Genomic DNA, 21890 nt, shown 5'->3' on the forward strand with positions numbered 1-21890 from the left:
CTTTTACAGGATCCTGGAAGGTCCCTGTGATCGTTTGTGCCTCTCACCATGTCCGGAACTCCATGATTATGTATATTACATGAATCACATGGGAGCCTTCCCCATGCCTCCTGTAGCAAAATGATTAAAGGCTTTTTATCAACTACTCTTATAGCCGAGAGGTGAATTTCTTCCTTTATAAACTGTTTCCAAGATTTCTTTTGATTTCCCTTCAATACCTGGTTTTTAATTAGCAGCTCACAGATTAGAATTACTGGGTTTCTAATTGTTTCCTGTATGACTAGGAGCCAGTGGCAACTTTTCATCCCATCCTACTTCATTTCCTCAAAGCCTTTGGATAGATGATCTACTTGTTCACTTAGCCAAATTCTCTTTCTCCTCATAGGAGACAGGATTAAAAACAACATTTCGAACCTTCAGGAAAAAGGGTTGAGTTACCTCTCACCAGAAGTGCTCTACTTTTGGCAGATTTGGAAACGAAGGATCAGTGAATTGAGTGTGAGTCAGGATTATGTCATGAGTCTTCAAGGAGATTGTCCCCAATATTTCGAAGGAGATTTTTCCCTCTGAAGAGTGGGCAGGAGTGTCTGAAAATGAAAGGTATGTAATAAATGCCATTAATTTAGAAAATCAAGACATCACAGCTTGGAAAGGCCTGACACAGGTCCTTACCCCAGAATCTTGGAAGAAAGCCAACATAATTGATCGAGCCTGAGAATTCTCAGGGAAAGTATACAAGAGAATTCATATGGAAGAGAAATTGGATGGATGTGCTCAGTGTGATGGCAGCTTCTTTCAGACCTCATGTGATTGTAATGATTTCCAAGAATGTAAAGGAGAGGAACTTTACAGATACACCGGCTGTGGGAAACACTTGGTTATGAAGTCAACAGTCAAACACGGTCACGTGGTCTATGCAGTGCGGCAACCTTTCAGGTGTAATAACTATAGAATGGGTTTCATAGATGATGCAAAAGCTCATGTTCATCACAGCGCTCACACAGGAGAAAAATCTTATAAATATGACCTGTGTGGAAAGGACTTTAGTCAAAGCTCAGGACCTACTGTTCACTATAACACCCATTCAGGGGAGAAAACTTGTGAGGGTCATTGGGAGGGCCGGGGGGAGCAAAGGACAGGGACAAGACCACCCATGATGTCAGCTGGCAGCACTGAAGCATGTGGTTCTTAAGGGCACTCCAGGAAAACCACTGTGGCTCTCAACACCTTCCTTGAAGCTCTGATCAACTGCCATCTGCTGTCGTGGCAAAGAAAGTGATTTTTTTTTTTTTTTTAGGTTTTGAAGCTTTATTTATTTATTTATTTATTTATTTATTTATTTATTGAATTTAGAAAGTGATTCTTGACAAATGGGTGGTTTGTGGCAATAGTTACAGGTCAAATTTCCATTAATGGGTATGCCCAGGAAGGAAATTCTAATCGGGATGAGGAGAGTAAGAACTTCAGTCCAGCCATAATCTTTAGGTGTTTTTGTTTTTTTTGTTTTTGGAGTCTCCTCTAGAAAGATAGTCTCCGTTAAGAACATTCAAAATAGCGCTCAGACATGAGAGCTATGTTATTAGTATGGTAAGAATTAGGCCATACTCCGGTTTTCGAATCCATTAGAATTTACACACAGGAGAAGCTCTGTAGAAGTGATATCTTAAGGGTATGGCAGAGATAGTGATAAGTATTCATATTCGTACTGGTTCTATTTCCTGGGCACATAGGAAGACTCCATTTCCCAGCAGGCCTTGCAGTTAAGGGTGGGCCCATGTGATTGAGTTTCAACAAATGGAGTGTGTGCAAAAGTGATATATGCTACTTCCAGGACTAGCCCTTACAAGCATCTGGGATGTCTTCCAGGCTTCTTTTTCCTGTCGTGGTGATTTTGGAGGCTGTTTCTTCCAGACGGGAATGATGGGGAAGGTGGCTATCTGTGTTGGACTTTTTTTTTTTTGAGTGAGAAATAAACATTTATTGTGTTACACTACTGGGATTTGGGCAGTTTATTTGTTACAACATTGCCTAGGCTGTACTGCCTAGTACAGAGGGATTTAATAGCAACATATTTCACAGTCACTGGCGTCCACGTAAGGAAGCAACATTAGAATTTGAGTTCAAAACTTTAAAAAATATATATATATATATTTATTTATTTATTTATTTTGGCTGTACCGGTTCTTAGTTGCGGCGCGCAGGATCTTCATTGTGGCGTGAGGGATCTTTAGTTCCGGCATGCGGACTTCTTAGTTGCGACATGTGAACTCTTAGTTGCTACATGCATGCGGGATCTAGTTCCCCGACCAGAGCTCGAACCTGGACTCCTGCATTGGGAGCGTGGAGTCTTACCCACTGGACCAACAGGGGGGTCCGTAAAACTTTTAAATCTTTGAGGCGCTCTGTGGCAGTGCAGGCATTTAAGTGGTGTAGGTAGGACTTCTTTAGTGAGAATCTTCATTCATTGGTCTGTACATAAAAGAGACCTGTTCCAGGTGGTGTGCATGTGATAAAACTATACCAAAAGTGCAATCTATGGACATAAGAAACCCCATGCAGTAGAGAAACTCCGTAATGTGTAGTGAAAATTTTTGTCAGCTCACATCTTAAATGCAATTAAAAAAAATGGTGTCCTGCAAATAGTCTTAGTACAATTAAGTAAAACTAACATTTACTGAAGTGAGTAACAACTATAGAAGGCCAAGCCAAAGTGTTCATTGTCAGAAGCAGACACCACTGTTTCTCAGCAGTCTTGTTTAATGATGGGTTTTTAGAAGGTGCTCATTTTGTCATGTTCCTACCAAAATAGTGATTTAGTTTCGGATTATAGTTGGATTTGGGAGGAGGAGATACCTTTACAATATCTTTATTCATCTTCAATAACAATGTATTTTTTTGTATCTTAGTTTATTTATAGGTTTTTTCATTTGGATCATATTTTATTCCTAGTTTTTCTTACATTACATTTTCATACTAGTTATTGTCCGTATCTGAAACAGCCATTCAAATGCAAATAAAACCATCCCTGAAGTATTATTTTCTTACCAATTCAGGTGGGCAATAGTGAAAGATTAACAAAGCTCATTGTCAGTAAGGGAGTAGAAAAAAGTTAGCATCCTCACATAAGTTAGTGGGAAAAAAAACCAGGTGTAACATTTCTGGAGAGGATTTTGTATATATGTATCAAAGTGTATAAGGAGCATTGTCTTTGATCCACTAATCCTACTGCTCAGAATTTATCTTTCAGACATAATTGCACAAGTTGGAAAAGATGGTTTCAGAAGGGAACATCTTCTAAGAATTTTGCAATAATAAAAATTGCAAAGAACCTAAAGATCCATGAATAAGAGATTGAGCAAGGATTTCCCTGGCAGTCCAGTGGTTAAGACTCTGCGCTTCCACTGCAGGGGGCGCCGGTTCGATCCCTAGTCAGGAAACTAAGATTCCCACATGCTGCTCAGTGTGGCCAAAAAAAAGAAAAAGAAAAAAAAAAAGTCATGTTTAAAAAAAATAAAAGAGAGAAAGATTGAGCAAATTATGGTATCCCCATGTAATGGAATAATATACACCATTAAAAATGATCTAGACCTACAAATTTTTCACATATTGTTTGGAGGAAAAATAATGAAGTTATAAAAGATCAAGTACAATCTGTGACTAACAGAAAAGATTTTTAGAATGCAGAGCAGCACTGGGAACCATCCCCCTCCACCACTCTACACTTCACTTTTCAGTGTTGTAATGCTTTCCCCAAATTATTTTCCTCATCTGAAAAATCTTTGCTTTTATCTTACCCTGTTTAATATATGTGAAACTTCAAAACTGAGATTACCAAATATTCTTTTTCCTCTCACAAAGATAGAATCTGTTATATAGGGGATCATGTGATGTGATTTGTGATAGTGGTTTCCTTGTTTTAAGCCAGGTGTGTTTTTTTTTTACATATTTGCTGTTATTTCTTTTTGTTTTTCTCTTTGTTGGAGAGAAACTGGCCCAGGATTTGCATTGGCTTTGGTTGAACGGAATATTTCTGTTCAAATACTTTCAGTCCCTTCTATGAAGTATTCTTGCCAAAACAAAAACAAAAACAAAAACAAAAAAACCTGTATCTAATCTAGTCTTTAAATCAAAATTCTACTTTACAGGAAATTTAGAAGATTAGAGGAGAAAGTATGAGAAGCCGTTAGACAAATCCAGAATTCAGACACCTAATTCGACATCTTGATTTCTCCAACAGTTCAAGGACATTAAAAAATGGCACTGCTTGTGTATGTATGTAGGATATAGTTCTAGAATAAATGAGCCTCAGCTGAGATAACAATCAAATACAATGAATTGATTTACTTGGATAGTTACTGGAATAAACCAGCTGTAAAATGTTATTTTTAAGCAATATGGTATTTGGAAGGAAATGACTATGTCAAAGACTTTTAAAATCCTTTAGTAACAAAATTTTAAAATGATAAGTGAAGCCAGTGTGGCATGTTGATAAGTGTTAAATTTAAGGTATATGTATTTAGTATTGATATTTCATATTACTATTCTCCATACTTTCATATTATTTTTAGAAGTTTCATTTTTTAAAATTATTTCCTGTCCAGAAGGAAAGCGGTAAGTACATACTTCCTGTAGTTTCACTTGTTATAGTTATATGGACTCCATCTCCTACATCAACCTACCTACCCCACAGCCTCAAATAATCATGACCTCACTTTGTTTAAACAGATCTGTAGAAAAGAAATATTTTTAGCAAATATATGATGTCAAAGAGAACAACACAGGAGTAGTCAAAGGGAAGCCTGAGTTTGAACTCAAAAAATTCCGAGGAAAGAGACCTTTTCCCTAAAACAGTATTTTCTCCAGTTCCTTGCCAGTGCAGCTCCTCTCATTTGTCAGAAACAACACTGCAGTTTCTGTTTTACGGCCTGAACAGCGCGTGAAACTCCTTGTGGATTCTTGGCATTTGCAGTAAATAGTTTATGCCAGGCAGCAAAGTCAGGAGTAGATGAAGACAGGCACAAATAAAGAGACAATGGAGTCAAACCAAGTCTGAGATTCCATGTTGCTTAAGGTCGATATCCAGTGCTGCACAGACCAAGTCCCTTGTCTTTTGTCATAGGCATAGCTTTCCTGCTAAAATGTGTTAATTTTCTTTTAATGTGAAATGCTTCTCTTTTTTCCCCCTAAATATCCATATTTCCTTTAAATTCCCATGTTCTAGTTTTGTCTTGGAAAAAAAAAATACAAGGTTGAATTTTACCAAAAGAAATAGTGGAGGGAAGGCGGAAGCACTACCACGCAGAGCATTCTGGGAGTTGTAGTCTGAGGCAGTTCCACCCCAGACAGGCAGGGCTGTAGACCCATTGGGAATTCTGGGAAGTGTAGTCCAGAAGCTGCGTGCAATCGACAACACTTCCTCTTCAGGAGTGCGGGGTGTGGCCCCTCTCGGATGGTCTCCGGATCCAGGGGAGTGAGTTGCAGGAACTTCCGCTCCAGGGGAGGTTGCGGCCATCATTCACCATGTGGAGTGGAGACTTGAGTCCCAGCAACTACTCCGCACCTCCTCAGCCTAGACGAGGGACCAACAGTGGCCCGGCCCCCTGCCTTGAGGAAGAGAAGCGATGGTCGGCGAAGGACAAGGGGTAGAGGCATTTGTGCCTCCCTCTCGGCAGAGCCTCCTAGCGTTTGCAGCGGTTAGCGCGTCCCAGGTTGGGGTAATGCATCGCTGGTTTGATGGTCTGTTGGGTTCCGTACTCCCCCAGCGTCTCCTTGACTCGCAATCAGCACAGCCACTTCCTAGTGTTATAACTTTGGGCGAGTTAATCTCTGTGAATCAGTTGCCAGGGTATAATTATATAGTACTTAGTGGGATTGTGAGAGTTAAATGAAATTAATACTTTTAAAACGCGTGGAATAGTAATGGAGCACAGAAAAGGTTGCTTGTTATGGATGCACAGAGTTCTAAGCAAAGCAAATATAACAATGATTAAGTCTGTTTGGAAAAAAATTATTTTCCCTATGTTAAAAAGGCAACATACGTAAAGGTAGAAGACATAGTAAACTGGGCTGAAAATATTGACCTATTGGACATATATTGACATATATGCTAGAAAATTGCTTAAAATCCTTAACAGGAATCTTAAGATAATGAAACCTCAATAGGAATATGGATATGAATACAGCAAACGATATGAATAGTCAAGTTTTTAAAAGAAGCAATCGCTATAGCAAGTAAATACATGGAAAAAATGTGATTAATTATCAAACAAGTGAACATGTTTAAACAAGTAGTTCTTCACTGATTCCTCTGGAATCGTGTGAAATATAATCTAGGCTCTAAGGGTAGTAGCCAACCTTCCGCCTTAGGAGGGCAATGACGTGGGGGTTCTGGGAAGTGTAGTCTAACAGCTCTGTAGGCGGTGAACTTCCGCTACAGGGGGGCATGGCTGTGGCTAGTATCTTGTCGGGAATTCTGGGAGCGTAACCAAGAAATTGTAGGTAGAGTCACTTCCTCCAGGGAAGTGAGGTCGTGGCAGTCCTTCTTCTGGAGAAGTTGAGTCAGGCACGGGACGGCAATGCTTCTTTGCTTGGCTGGGGTTAACTGTGACATGTCCTTGGCCTTATGAGAGGGAATGTGCAGCCAGAGGCAGAGGGTGGGGTTGGGCCCTACTGGAGTGAGCCTTCTTGAGGGCCACGACTGGTGGTCGAGGGTTGAGTCTCCTGTATTCTGTGCTGTCTGTTCCTAATCGCCAACTGACCCGGCAGCTCTGCCACCTCCTAGGGGTGTGAGATTAAGCAGCTAACTTAATCTGTTTGTGCCTTGCATTCCTTTTCTGTAAGAAGAGGGAAATAATAGTACTTACCTAATAGAGTTGTTTGGAGAGTTAAGTGAGATAGTCACAAATAAAAGGTTTAAAGCCAAAGGTAATTGTATCTTTTGGTTAATGTATTTAATTTCCTGAGAAATGTTCAGTTACCTGACAACTCACATGAGCCCAGGAAGAGATGAGTCCCACTTGCAGTGCTACCAGCCCTTTTCTCTGATCCGTGCAGGAATCCAGGCTATTCCTGAATTTCTTCTGGGTTCATTTTCTCTCTCTGTCTCTCTTTCAGAAGTGGGAGGGGGTGTGTGTGTGTCTGTGTCTCCAGGATAGTGTGTGAGTTTGTGTTCTGTGATTCGTGCAGAAGGGAGACACAGTTCTGATTACCCCAGCCTCCTTTCCTTTCCCAGACTTAACTTCTTTTTAAATAATTAATTAATTAATTAATTAATTTTATTTTTGACCACGTTGCTGCGCGCGGGCTTTCTGTAGTTGTGGCGAGTGGGGGCTACTCTTCGTTGCAGTGCGCGGGCTTCTCATTGCGGTGGCTTCTCTTGTTGCGGAGCATGGGCTCTGGGCGCGCCGGCTTCAGTAGTTGTGGCACGCGGCTCTAGAGCGCAGGCTCAATAGTTGTGGCGCATGGGCTTAGTTGCTCTGCAGCATGTGAGATCTTCCCGGACAAGGGCTCGAATCCGTGTCCCCTGCATTGGCAGGGGATTCTTAACCACTGTGCCACCAGGGAAGTCCCTAGGTGTTTTTGTTGTTTTTTTTTTTAATGTTTATTTAGGCCGTGCGGGATCTTTGTTGCGGCATGCGGGATCTTTTTTTTTTTTTTTTTTTTTTAGTTTTGCGACATGCGGACTCTTAATTGTGGCATGCATGCGGGATCTAGTTCCCTGACCAGGGATCGAACCCGGGTCCCCTGCATTGGGAGTGCAGAGTCTTACCCACTGGACCACCAGGGAAGTCCCTCTTCAGGTGATTCTGATACACATGACTTTAAAATCCTGATACCAAGTATGTGAATCACTGTCGCCCTCTATTGGCAGAGCCTAACATAGACCCAGATGGCAAAGTAAAGAGAATAGCTGCAGATTTCCCTCTCATTCCAGCCCCATAAAGCAATGTAAAGAAGGTTGGGTTTGGAGCTGAGATAATTTATTAAATGCATACATGGAAATTTTTAAATTATCTTTTTGTTATTGATTTTTGGCTGAATTTCATTGTATTCAGAAAGCATTTAGTTTTATTTCAATATTTTGAAATTTGTTGTTATTCTTTTTGGCGCACCCTATGACCCCTTTCTGTAAACATTTTATGTGTGCTTGAAAAGATCTGTATTTTATAGGTATTGCCAGCACCTTTTGTTCCCCTAGCCCCAAATGGGTGTCAAGAGTGCTACAGAGCTTCTAGGCTTTTCGGCTCTTTGACTAGACCATCACCCCAGGAGAAAAGCAGCCCCTAATACATGACTCCCCAACTTTTTCTGAATTTTAGTCCACTAACTCTCCATTACCTTGTGTTTTGATGCCTTCCAATACTTAAAAAAAATGTATCCACCTTTCATGTGCCAGATGTTTGTCCCAAATTACCTATTTTATTATTACTGGAAGCATAAGTATACAAAACATTTTCTTTATTTTGTCTAGTGTATTTTAAAATTTCCCTGTCATTTTATCCCCCAAACTTACCTTTTATCAGATTGATCTTCCTTAATACATAAGCTACGTATTAGATAAGTATTTTAAAAAACATTTCCTTTTGGGAGGGGTTGTTAAAGAGTCACATGGTATAATTTCTTTAAATGATCCCCTTCTTTAAACCACTGAGCATTTTCACATAGTGGCTGTTATGTCATTTTTCTTTTACTCCTTAGTGAGAGTACTTGCCCAGCATTAGAACTGGTTTCAGTTGGACACTGTATGGGACCTTGTTCAGCTATTTTCAACACCATATTTTCCTTATTCTTGCCAAAAATCTAACCTTTAACCTCCAGTTCACAAAATATATCAAAGTTTCAGGGCAATAAATGCCAGGTCAAAAAAGCCATCGGACAAATGCAGAATGTAAGCAATCCTACATGACAACTGACCTAGTTAGTTCAGTAGGTGAAGGGCATACAAAAAAGGGGAAGGGGAGCTGTTCTAGATTACAAGAGGGTCAAGTGATATAACATCAAATACAATTAATGTACCAGCATAAAGGAAAATAATATGCATTTCTTTTTTTAAAAATTAATTTATTTTTGGCTGTGTTGGGTCTTCGTTGCTGCGCACGAGCTTTCTCTAGTTGCAGCGAGCGGAGGCTACTCTTCGTTGCCGTGCGCAGGCTTCTCATTGTGGTGGCTTCGCTTATTGTGGAGCACGGGCTCTAGGCGCGCAGGCTTAGTAGTTGTGGCGCGTGGGCTCTAGAGTGCAGGCTCAGTAGTTGTGGCACACAAGCATGTGGGATATTCCCGGACCAGGGCTCGAACCTGTGTCCCCTGCATTGGCAGGCAGATTCTTAACCACTGAGCCACCAGGGAAGTCCAAGGAAAATAATATGTATTTCTTCCCCAAGAGAAGAGTGGGCAATTAAACTGTCTCCTCTCTTTTTTTCTTTATTTCTGCTAGTTTTCTGACAACTTATAGTATTTATGATATCAAGAGCAGAGTGAAAATAGGTGATGTGATACTAGAAGCTCAAAAAAGAAAAAAAATTCAAGATTTCATAAAGGATTTATCCCTTCCCATATTAGAATGTTTTATCTGTATCACTACAGGTCCTTCCATTTGCCTTATGACCCACATTTCATAGTTAGCAATTAAAGCCAAGGAAATGTGGAAAACATTTGCTGCTGCTGCTTTATGCCCTGGTCAGTGGTTGCATCTGCTTCTTGTGGATTCTTGGCATTCATGTCCATTCTTGTGGATCTTGGAATGAACAGCTCATGGGAGGTAGCAGTGTCAAGAGTTCTAGATGCATTCACACCCATACAGAATAAAAGAAGCAATCGAGTCAAAGTAAGGTTGAGATCCTGTATTTCTTACATTCAGTGCCCAGTGCAGGCAGCACAATTTCCTTTTAGTATTGCATTTTTTGCCTACAAATCGCTTTCTTTATATAATCTATTCCCTTCCTCCCTCCTTCCCTTTCTCTCTTCTTTTTTCACATTTCAAGCTTCTCTAGTCTGTCTTTATGGGTAGTTTCTATGAATAGGTAGGTGGATAGGTAAATAGAGTTTGCTCTGGTTGAGTTTGCTTTGTTTTGGTCACGTTTAAAAAAAATTTTTTTTAAGAAAAAAGGGAGAGGAAGACCAAGCTCGACTAACAGTATAGAGTTGATTCATACTGACTATCCTAAAGAGAATACCGACTATCCAAATACTGTCTACCCAAAAGAGAAAAGGCAGTCTTGCGGAAAGGGCTGCCCCCCAGGAGATTCGGTAATGGTAGCTCAGAAAATCCATAGAATCAGAGACAGTTACGCTCCGAAAAGGCGCCTTTAAGCAAATACAGAATTGTGTAGTAGAGCGCTCTAGGTTCGGAAGCATTTCGGCTCCAGGAAGGCGGGGTTACGAAATTCATTCTGGGACGCTGTGAAGTACAATCCACACGCTCAGTATAGCAGCCAGCACTTCCGCCCTGGGAAGGCGACGAGGTGCCTGGGAATTCTGGGAAGTGTAGCCCGGGAACACCGTAGTTGGATAACTTCCGCTACAGGAGAATGACGCTGTGTCCCTGCTCCTGTTGGGAATTCTGGGAAGCGTAGTCCAGGAGGTCTCTGTAGGCAGAGTCACTTCCGGCCCAGGTACGCGAGGCCGCGGCCTTCTTTCCTCTCGGAAAGGTGAGCCTTCCCTCCCCCGGGCCCCTCTCCCCGCGTCTACACTGACCTTTCTTCGCTTTGTTGTGGGCCAATAGCGACCAGGCCCTCGACCTTGGGGAAGGAATCCATCTGCGGCGAAGGGCGCGGTTGGTGCTCCCTTTGAATGAGCCTCCTGGAGCGTGGGACTGTTGGTGCATCTCTGGTTTAGGGGCCCGGGCCAGGGCCGTACGTCTCTGGGGTTGGGGGTCTCCTGGGTTCTGTACTTGCCTCCCCCGCCCCTTTTCGCGACCACCAGCCCGCGCTGCCGCTTCCTAACAGTATATTCGGCGGGTATCTTCATGTCTCTGTCTCCTCTTCTTTAAAGTTGGCCTTAGTGTCTACCTAATAGGGCTATTTTGAGAGTTAAATGAGAATGTACAGGAAAAGACTTAGAACAGAGGCTGGCTTGTGGTTTAAAATCACAAGGTCTCTTGTTACTAGTATTTTTTAATTTCCCGAAAAGCGCTCAGTTCCCTGAAAGCTTTTGTAAACCCGGGATTGGGTCAGAGCTCCTGCTACAGTGTCCCTGGCCCTTCTCTGATCCCTGAAGGAATCGGGGCTGAACCCAGACTCCTAATTTTTTTAATTAAAATTTTTGGAGAGGATCACTTCTGGCTGTTGTCTGGGATGTGCACGGTGATTTATGCGGGAGTACTGATGAAGTTCTGATTTCTTTCAGCCTCCTTTCCTCCCCCAGCCTTACTTCTTGCAAAAGGCTGCAGTGAGGAGGGAGTGACCCTTTGGCCGCAGGCAGCAGAGACTCACCTGAGTAGGACTTAGCATCCTTCTTCCTCTTATGTCATCTCTTCGCAGGGGAGAAGACATTTCCATCACTCATGGGCAAATTCTGCTACAAAGCTGCCCTGATATTTGTTGAATAAATGCAGTAAGGGATGGGGGAATACGTGGGCATGAGTAATAATGATAATGTTTAAACATTTAGTGTAAACATTAATCTAGGAGCTTTATATGAATGAACATACTTAATCCTCACAAGAGCCCTATGGGAACTGGGGATACTGTTATTCCCATGTTAAAGATGAAGAAACAGACACAGATCCTGAGTTGTTTATCCTAGGTCACACAGCTAGTAAGAGGCTTAGCTGGGATTTGAATTTAGGTAGTTTCGATCTGCTGCCTTAGTTCTTAGTGTGTTTAGTGTCAGGTTGAGAAGGCATGTTTGGATTTTTGTAGAGATCCATGAAAGCTTTGAGTTTTTCATGAGATTTTTTTCGGTTATCTGCAATTTAATTGAGTTTTATTTGAAATAATATAGTTCATATTCTGATTATAAAAATAATGATTGCATATTATAGAGAATTAAGAAAATTTATGAAGGGTGTAGTACAGGATGTAGAGATAACAATATTAATATTTTAATGTTTTCCTGTTCTGTAGATTTATTTTTGGACTTTTACTTAAGTTTTTCAAAATAGGTATCATAGGTTTTATTTTCCCCTTAAGTTCTTACTGTGGAAATTTACAAACAGAGCCAAATGTAATAAGAATAAAATAATGAACCCCTGTGGAACCATCACCCAAATTCAACCCTTGTTAACATTTTTCAGTCTTGTATCAACACACCCCTGCTCCAATTTTTTTTTTGGTTCAGTATTTTAAAGCAAGTCCCCAACATTGAGTCAGTATGATAGTGATTGATTTATTGTTATAACTGCCAAAAATTGATTATCATCCATTGTTTATATCCAAGACCAAGAAAGGGAGAAGTTAGCAGCTACTGCAAGGTTTTTATTTTTGCAGCTTGGAGAATGGCACTCATTTGAGAAAGCTAGGGGACACAAGAGCATTGCACTTTGGAGAGGGATGGTTCCAAAGTCCAATGCTTTTTGTTTTCCCGTATACAGTTTGACTTACCTATGTCTTGGGGCTCTTTGTTTCTCATCTCTCTCTTTTCATACACTGAAAGTTCTGTTGCTGGGACCATGTCATATTTTTCTCTGTGTACACAGCACACAGTACAAGATTGGCAAGGGTTTGGAGTTAGAGTAGCTACTCAACAGACTGCCGGCATCAAGAGTTTGCAGTGCAAAATTCCTGAAATTGGAATTAGGTAACAAAACAGAATAGAAATAACCCATGGAGATGTTCCTTAATCTTTAATATTGGTGAGCTATAGAATCCACCATCTATTTCAGATTATTGAAATGCTTATGAGCAATTATTTTCATGATCTAAAACAAATTTCCTGAGAAACACATTGGTAGAAATAATAGCTAACATTTATAGATTGTGTTTTATGACCAGGCAGTGTTTCCAGTGACTTACAGATACTAACTTATTTTTCATAACAAACCTATCATTACCCTCATTTTACAGATGAGAAGCAGGTCTTTTAAGACAATCATCATACAGTAAAATTAACTTTTTTTTTTCCTGTTTAGGGTACAATTTTATTAATTTTACCACAGGTGTAGATTCGTATAATCACCACTTTGATCAGCCACAGAATAGATTGGCCATAATTGGCCATATTTTGCCAACCCTGATTTTGTCTAGTATTTTCTTGTTTTCAGTTACAGCGATTTATGTTTTATGTTTATTTTGGATTTATTGACTTCTGTCTTATGTTTATTATTTCCTTTTTTTCTGTTTGTGTTAGGTTTAACTTATTTGCCCTTTTCCCCCTAGTTCTTAGCTTAGATAATGGATTTAAGACTCCTCCTTTCTAATATATACATCATTGAATACATTTTTTTTAGTAATATCTGCTTTGGCAGCATCTCATACATTTTGATATGTTGTGTCTTCATTTTCATTCCTTTCAAAATATGCTCTTTCTTTCTTTCTTTGGTTGCACTGGGTATTAGTAGTGGCAGGCAAGCTCCTTAGTTGCGGCAGGCGGGCTTCTTTAGTTGTGGCTCAAGGGCTCCTTAGTTGTGGCTCAAGGGCTCCTGAGTTGCAGCTCACCGGCTCCTTAATTGTGACATACGGGCTCCTTAGTTGTGGCATGTGAACTCTTAGTTGTGGCATGCATGTGGGATCTAGTTCCCTGACCAGGGATCAAACCCGGGCCCCCTGCATTGGGAGCGCAGAGGCTTAACCACTGCACCACCAGGGAAGTCCCTGCTCTACTTTCTTTTGTGACTTTGTCCATTGGTTGCTAGAAGTATGCTGTTTAATTTCTAAATGTTTGGAGATTGTCCAGATATCTTTTTGTTATTCATTTCTTGTTTAATGCTATAATAGTTAGAGAAAATATCACTTCTGGATACATCATAAACAAACTTCTGAAAATTAAAAATAAAAATTCTTGAGTACACTTAGAGAAAATGCCACATTATATGTGGTAGAACAATGATTCATACATCTGCAGATTTCTCATTGGAAATCATGTAGGCCAGAACACATTGGAACAGCATCCTTGAGGTGCTTAAACAAATCATCAACTCAGAATTATATATCCAGTGAAAATTTCCTTCAGGAAGAAGGGGGGAAAATTGTCACACCTATGCTAAAAAGGAGTGTTAAAGGAAGTTCTTTAGGTTGAACAGAAATGATACCAAATGGAAACTAGGAACTTCAGAAATTAAAAAAGAGCAATAAAAATAGTAAGTTTTTTTGTAAATATAAAATATTGTTTTTCTCCTCTTAAAAATGCAGCTGTTTAAAATAAAATTTATAGCTTTCTTGGCTAGAGCACTGTATATAGAGAATACATACAACAACTAATACAAGAACGGGGGAATTGGTAAAATAATAACACTAAGTACACTGTGAAAGATATGTATATTGCAACCCCGGAGGAGGAAAAAAAAAACCGTGACAGGTGATAATAGCCAAAAACTAAAGATAAAAAGAGATGAATTTAGTTCTAAAAAAAATTCAACCCAAAAGAGGGCAGAAAAAGGGTCATAGAGGAAGAAAATCAAGAAGGAAAAACAGGGAAAAATAATAAAATGGTAGACTTAAATCTGACCGTATTAAAAATTACATGAAATGCTAATGACCTAAATACATTAATTTTAAAAGATTGTTAAGAGTGGATAAAGAACAAAAACTGAGTATATGCTGTCTAAAGGAGCCCCACTTTAGCTATAAGGATATAGATATGTTAAAAGGATTTTAAAAAATGTACCATGCAAACATCAATCAAAAGAAGGCTGGAGTGACTATATTAATATCAGACAAAATAGACTTCAGAACAAGGACTATTACCAGGGAGAAGTAGGGACATTACACCAAGCATCAATTCACCACGTAGACATAACTGTCCTAAATGTGTATCCAGAAAACAACAGAGCTTCAAACTACATGAAGAAAATCTGACAGAACTGAAAGAAGAGATAGAGAAATCCACCATTAAATATGGAGATTTCAACACTCTTCTCAGTAATCAATACAAGCAGACTGAAACTCATTAAGAATACAAAACTGATTATTCCTACCTGAACAATACCATTAACCAACTTGACCTTACTGACATTTCTAGAACATGCTATCAATACAACAGAGTGCACATTACTTTCATAAGCTTCAGTTTTAGCAATTTCTGTTGACCTGTCTTTGAGTTCACTGGAGTTTCTGCTCCTTGTTTCTGATCTGTTTCTCCCACTCAGTTGCAGGTTTCTATGTAGCAGGGACTAGGTCAGGTTCTCATTGTGCTTATTGCCAAGTATAGGGATTAGCAGAAAAGAGTTATTCAGTATCTGTTTGGGGTTGGTGTAGTTTTCCAACAGGCAGCAGAAAATAGGAACCTTCAGCTATGTGAGATTGTATTGAAACTTTCTGAAAATGGATGTGGGAGAATAAACAGTATAACTATTCCCTGTCCTTTATCTCAATAAATTTTGGTGGGATGCTGAAGCCACCAGCTTTTTCAGAATATTCCAAAGGTAATATACACCTATTGATAATTACTACCTAAAGTAAATATACTTAGAAACAAACCAGGGCTAATGTGTGGCTTCTGTATATTTCATGGTGATAATGAGGATGATACAAATAATAGCTAACATTTATTAGGTGCTTATTATGAACCTCACTGGCTTTCTAATGCTTTGGTGCATTAACTCATCTGTTCTTCATAATAACCCTATTTTTATTTCCATTTTACAGATGAAGAAACAAGAGGCATCAAGAGGTTAATTAACTTGTAAAAGTTTACTTTGCCAGTAAGTGGCAGAATCAAGATTGAAGCTTGGTGGCCTGATTCTATAGCCTGGGCTCTTGGCCAAAGCCCTGCTTTTTTTAGACTGGCAAAGTGGGTTTTAGGAATTAATAAGGCTGCAGCCAAACCTGTTAAAAGGTATCCTGGAGCAGCTGAATGTTAAAAGCTAAGAGGGTCAAGGATGCAGGTGGGCAAACTACTGTCCATGGCTTATTTTTGTAAATCCCCTCTTCCTCCCCAGCTAAGAATGGTTTTTATTGGGTTGGCCAAAAGGTTCATTCGGTTTTTTTCTGTAAGATGGCTCTAGTGGCCCTTAGTTGTCTTTAACTTCATTCGAAACAATTCTGTTAGATTGTATGTGACAGCTGTCATATCAGCGTGCATTTAAAAAAAGACTTATGAATTTTTGTGTAACCATTTTAATATTGAAGATGGAAGGAAAAGAAAGCAACATCTTTGGCATATTATGCTTTATTATTTCAAGAAAGGTAAAAACGTAACTGAAACACGAAAAAAGATTTTTGCACTGTATGGAGAAGGTTCTGTGACTGATCGAATGTGTCAAAAGTGGTTTGCGAAGTTTCACGCTGGAGATTTGCTGGACGAGGCTCCCCGGTTGGGTAGACCGGTTGAAGTTGATAGCGATCAAATCGAGACATTAATTGAGAACAATCAACGTTATACCACGCGGGAGATAGCCGACATACTCAAAATATCCAAATCAAGCATTGAAAATCATTTGCGCCAGCTTGGTTATGTTAATCGCTTTGATGTTTGGCTTCCATGTAAGTTAAGTGAAAAAAAACCTTCTTGACCATATTTCTGCATGCGATTCTCTACTTAAACGTAATGAAAACGTTCCGTTTTTAAAACAAATTGTGATGGGTGATGAAAAGTGGATACTGTACAATAATGTGGAACGGAAGAGATCGTGGGGCAAGCGAAATGAACCACCACCAACCACACCAAAGGCCAGTCTTCATCCAAAGAAGGTGATGTTGTGTATATGGTGGGATTGGAAGGGAGCCCTCAATTATAAGCTCCTTACGGAAAACCAAACAACTAGTTCCAACAAGTACTGCTCTCAATTAGACCATCTGAAAGCAGCACTCGACGAAAAGTGTCCAGAATTAGTCAACAGAAAATGCAAAATCTTCCATCAGGATAACGCAAGACCACATGTTTCTTTGATAACCAGGCAAAAACTGTCACAACTTGGCTGGGAAGTTCTGATTCATCTGCCATTTTCACCAGACATTGCACCTTCAGATTTCCATTTACTTCGGTCATTACAAAATTCTCTTAATAGAAAAAATTCCAATTCCCTGGAAGACTGTAAAAGGCACCTGGGACAGTTTTTTGCTCAGAAAGGTAAAAAGTTTTGGGAAAATGGAATTATGACGTTGCCTGAAAAATGGCAGAAGGTAGTGGAACAAAAGGGTGAATACGTTGTTCAATAAAGTTCTTGGTGAAAATGAAAAATGTGTCTTTTATTTTTACTTAGAAACCAAAGGCACTTTTTGGCCAACCCAATACATATGAAAGGTTGTAAAAAGAACAAAAAGAACAGCATTCCACAGAGACAGTTTGTGGCCACAAAGCCCATGATTAGCCCTTTTTTGAGTTCTTTTTCTTCCACAGATGACTTTGAAGTTGCTTGGGAATAGTAAATAAGATAAATAACAGTAAATAACTATTGAGAACAGTAAATAACCTTGAGGAAGAACCCAAGAAATTAAACTCCTGTTCTCCAAATCCTCCCAAGGGTCAAGCAGTGAGCCAATGCTTTACACAGATATAGTAGCCTCACGGGCTTCTTTAATCTTTATTATATCCGTGTGGGAAGAGGGAAGTATCAATTCCAGTTGAGCCTCCTCCCGCTTCAGGAGGAATATTCACCAGCCACTAAACTTTTCAGAAGGGTGGGCTCAGTGTCTAAACAAATGTTATTATCAGGGCAACAACTTATTAAGTGAAAAGCCATAATCTCTGCCATGCAGATTTCTTTCAACCCCATCTGCAAGGACAGTTTTATGATGTAGAATAGTACCTGCTTCTCTGCAGCTACAAGATAATAGAAAACATTGGTATAGTTACAACAGTTTTCCACTACTCACCCACATAATCCTAACAGCAATCTTACAATGTTGGTACTATTACGATCCCAATGCTGCAGCTTGCAGAAATGACACCTAGAGAGGTTAATTAATTTAACCGTGGTTAAAAATATATAGCAAATATATAGCAGTGCCAATATACAGCAATTTTATAGCAATGTGAGGTTTTGAAAACGAATTGTCCCCAGAGGCCACTTTTAACCAGTACCTCTCCTCTCCCACTTAACTGTCTCTCCTTTCCCACATTTCCCAGGATAAGAATGAGTACCTGGGGAGCCTCGAGGTGTGTGAGGACTGCCAGGTATAGCGGTGCAGGCCGTCCCATGCTCGCGGGCATCCTGCCGGGATAGCCTAGTGGCAGCTGGACCCCAGCCCACACCCTGCTTGTGAAGGTGTGTGTGCCTGGGAGGAGGGATACCTTTTTCTGATTTGCACAGGGATGCATTTCCCCCTCTCTCATGGCTTCTTTCTTTTTACCTTTTGTGCCTCTTCAGGTCTCTGCCTTTCCCCAGGAAACGGAGAAGATGATCAAGTTCCAGGTGAGTTGGATTTTTATTTCCATCACTTAACAGGTATTTCATTTCTCAGTAAGTGGACACCTTTTTTCTCTTCCTTGCCAAGCGTAAAGAATGACAGCAGACATTTAATACCATTTGTGTGCCGGGCTCTTTGGTTTCATTTAAAAAAAATTTCCCTTTTCAGTTTTTATTATCATTGTATTTCACAACTAATGGTGTAAAAGAGAATAGAAACTTTTTAAATGGGAAAGGCCACACATTATTACCCTGCTTACAAATCACCTGTGTTTTCCATGCTCATTTTTCATGTGCATTCATAACTATACTTACAATAATAGATACAATTTTGAATTTTTTTTCACTTAAAATTAAAGCACTTAATTTTCGTCATCTAATATTATTTCAATGAACTGTTACACACTCTCCCCCATTTTGTTTAACTATTCGTCATTCACAAGCTTTTAAATTCATGAGGATTCTCACAGTTTTACACAACAGTATCAGTTTCTCTACATCTAATCTTTACTCAAAAAGCAATTCTGAGAGAATTCTGATACTATTTGTCCTTATGTTCTAGGGACTCAAAACTTAAAAAAAAAATTTTTTTTTCTTAAGTGGTACCTTTGTAAAAAGACTACTTAAAGGATGGTTTTGTCTAACAGGGTCATACTGAGGCTGAACTCAGAAAAAAATTGTGTTAGCTGTTTTCGTTCAAAAAGAGCTAGATTCTTTCTTTCCAGGACCTGAAAGCTTTCTTTGTGTGTGTCTGTGTCTGTTTGTGTGCCTGTGTGTCACACCATTCATGAATTAATTTATTAGAACATTACAGGTACTTACTTTTAAAATTTTAGTCATACTATAAAACACACAGGCATTTTCCATCTGTCATGCTATTCACTGCTCTAAGAGGGACTTGGAATCATCTTCACTGTCAACATGAAGATAAGAGGTTCATGTAAGTTGAAGACCTGTTCAAGTTCCTGCAGTAGGCAAGTATCTGGCCAACTCCAAAGCCTTTGCCTTCTGGATTAAGAGTATCAGGCATACCATTTGGGTGGAAAGAGAGGCCAAAAAAACCCAGATACACAGACAAACAAAAAACAAACCAGAGTTCTCATTCAGAGACCAAGACTTGAAGTTGTGATGTTCAGAGCTCCAGCCAGAACAAATACACTGCTGAGCAGGTCTTCATATAGAAATTTTAAATTTCCCTATAGCAAAAACTTAAAAGACAAATAGCAAGGTAGAAAGAAAAATCTTTATAACATACATGGAAGAAAAGGCCTTACTGTCCCCAAATGAATGAATGTTATTACAAAACAAGAAATAGAGATGACCAGCAAACCTATGAAAAGAGAATAATCTTCATTACTAATCAACTTCGTGAAAATTTTTTTTTTGCTGCACCGGGTGGGATCTTAGTTCCCTGACCAGGGATCGAACCTGTGCCCCTTGCAGTGGAAGCGCGGATTCTTAACCACTGGCCCACCAGGGAAGTTCCGTGAAAATTTTTTGAGATAACTAGTTTTTACTTCCCAAATTGACTTCTGAGATTGTCAAAGATTTTTTTTTTTTAAGTATTCATGTCCATTGTTGGCCAGGGTATAGAGGTTTAGGGATTTATACTTTCTTGGAAGCAGAATAAGTTAAGAAAAATCTTTTTGGAGGAAACATTTGCCATTATGGTTTCAAAACTTTAAAGTTTGTTATTCTTCAACATGACCATTTCTACGTTTTGTAATTTATTTTAAGGAGATAACCAGCAGAGTTCCAGGGACTAAGGTCTATATGGAAAGATTTTTTGCAACATTGTTTATAACAGATAATCTGAAACTAAGCATGCATTATTTGGATCAGTTCACTATATTCTCAGTCATCAATTTCTTTTTTTTTTTTTTTTTAATAAATTTATTTATTTATTTATTTTTGCTGTGTTGGGTCTTCGCTTCTGTGCGAGGGCTTTCTCTAGTTGCGGCGAGCGGGGGCCACTCTTCATCGCGGTGCGCAGACCTCTCACTATCGTGGCCTCTCTTGTTGCGGAGCACAGGCTCCAGACGCACAGGCTCAGTAGTTGTGGCTCACGGGCCCAGTTGCTCCGCAGCATGTGGGATCTTCCCAGACCAGGGCTCGAACCCGTGTCCCCTGCATTGGCAGGCAGATTCTCAACCACTGTGCCACCAGGGAAGCCCAATTTCTTGAATTACTATGCAGCCCTGAAGTGGGATGCCAGAAATGATAATCACCATCATCATCATCATCACAATAATAGTTATCATTTACTGGGTACTTGCTATGTACCAGTCACTGCTGCTAAGTGCTTTACCTATAGTCACTCGTTTTATTACCAGTACCCTAAGGTACAGTTATCAGCCTGCAAATGAAGAGAGGCTGAGGACCAAGTCCAAAGGCCCACAGCAGAGCATCCTAATGGGAACACAGGCATTCAGGCTCCAGAGCTGTGCCCATAAATGCTGCACATCTAGATGGGGCACAGAGGAGGAGCTACATACTCGAACAGTAAGGGTGACTCGTGCCCTGTAAGATGAGCACATTAAATAAGTGGTGTAAGTGTATAAAAGAGGGAAAACAGACTTCATCACACGCTGTTGGAACTAAAGCTTTTCTAGCAGCCCACACGATGCACCAGAGCTCCAGGGACTTACCTTATAGGAGTACTCACAAAAGGCAGCAATTTAAAGTGCGAGGATTTCTTTTCCTGCAGCCCTTCTGGTGGATGGAATTGGCAGTGTGAAAAGCAAACAGAAGGCAGCCACTGAAATTTGACTTGGTCCCTTGGAATCCGGAACAGCTTCCCATCCTTGACACTTTCTCAGTGCTGCCCCTCTTCCATAAACATCGTCTGTGTGTGTTTGGTATTGTAGGAGCCAGTGTCCTTCAAGGACGTGGCCGTGGTCTTCACCGAGGAGGAGCTGGGGCTGCTGGACTCTGTCCAGAGGAAGCTGTACCGAGACGTGATGCTGGAGAACTTCCGGAACCTGCTCTCAGTAGGTGAGGATGGGCGCCCTCTGTGACGCAGTGTCAGCCTCCTGGGGTGTCTTTGTTTGCGCGGTTGTTTGAAGCTCTGGGACTCAAAAATCATTCTCTGAGCTTGGGTACCTACGAGTCCTAGTAATCCCTGTGCAGCAGAGACAAGATGTTTCTGATGTTTCTGTCCAGGAAAAAAATCTGTCCTTTGAACTATAAATGGGCAGCTTGTGGTCCTGCCCCACTGGTTTGTCCTAAAATCAGTTTAGTGAGTTGCTCCAGCTTCTTTGTTTTTCAGGGTTCCAGTAACTGTAGTTGTTTTTGTTTGGTTTTTTTGGCGGGGGGGCACCATACCACACACTTGCGGGATCTTAGTTCCCTAACCAGGGATTGAACCTAGGCCTTCGTCAGTGAAAGCACGGAGTCCTAACCACTGGACCGCCAGGGAATTCCCACTGTAGTTGTTTATTAATGTGAT

The 21890-nt window shown here is 40.2% G+C and overlaps 1 protein-coding gene, 1 non-coding gene and 2 pseudogenes across 6 annotated transcripts in view; 3 read left to right on the forward strand and 1 right to left on the reverse strand.

The window, feature by feature from the left end:
• LOC132353349 (zinc finger protein 560-like) overlaps positions 1-1990 on the forward strand; it is a 36556-nt pseudogene extending 34566 nt beyond the window's left edge.
• Positions 1-21890, forward strand: part of LOC132353967 (carcinoembryonic antigen-related cell adhesion molecule 1-like) — a 902477-nt pseudogene that overhangs the window by 119128 nt on the left and 761459 nt on the right.
• Positions 5477-21890, forward strand: part of ZNF112 (zinc finger protein 112) — a 32560-nt gene continuing 16146 nt past the window's right edge. The window contains exons 1-5 of one of the 5 annotated variants that reach the window (XM_059904486.1): positions 10608-10646; positions 15741-15796; positions 18163-18301; positions 18404-18448; positions 21310-21436. In XM_059904486.1, the coding sequence (XP_059760469.1) occupies positions 18434-18448; positions 21310-21436 (142 nt within the window). In that variant the 5' untranslated portion in view covers positions 10608-10646; positions 15741-15796; positions 18163-18301; positions 18404-18433. Of the gene's footprint in view, positions 5709-10576; positions 10647-15740; positions 15797-18162; positions 18302-18403; positions 18449-21309; positions 21437-21890 lie in introns of those variants that run through there. The other 4 variants (XM_059904480.1, XM_059904482.1, XM_059904481.1 and 1 more) reach the window with 4 other exon arrangements.
• On the reverse strand, positions 7714-7786 carry TRNAG-CCC (transfer RNA glycine (anticodon CCC)). The gene has a single exon. It is a non-coding gene; the product is annotated as a tRNA-Gly (tRNA).

The sequence above is a fragment of the Balaenoptera ricei genome, chromosome 19 (assembly GCF_028023285.1).
Source record: "Balaenoptera ricei isolate mBalRic1 chromosome 19, mBalRic1.hap2, whole genome shotgun sequence".
NCBI lineage: Eukaryota > Metazoa > Chordata > Mammalia > Artiodactyla > Balaenopteridae > Balaenoptera > Balaenoptera ricei.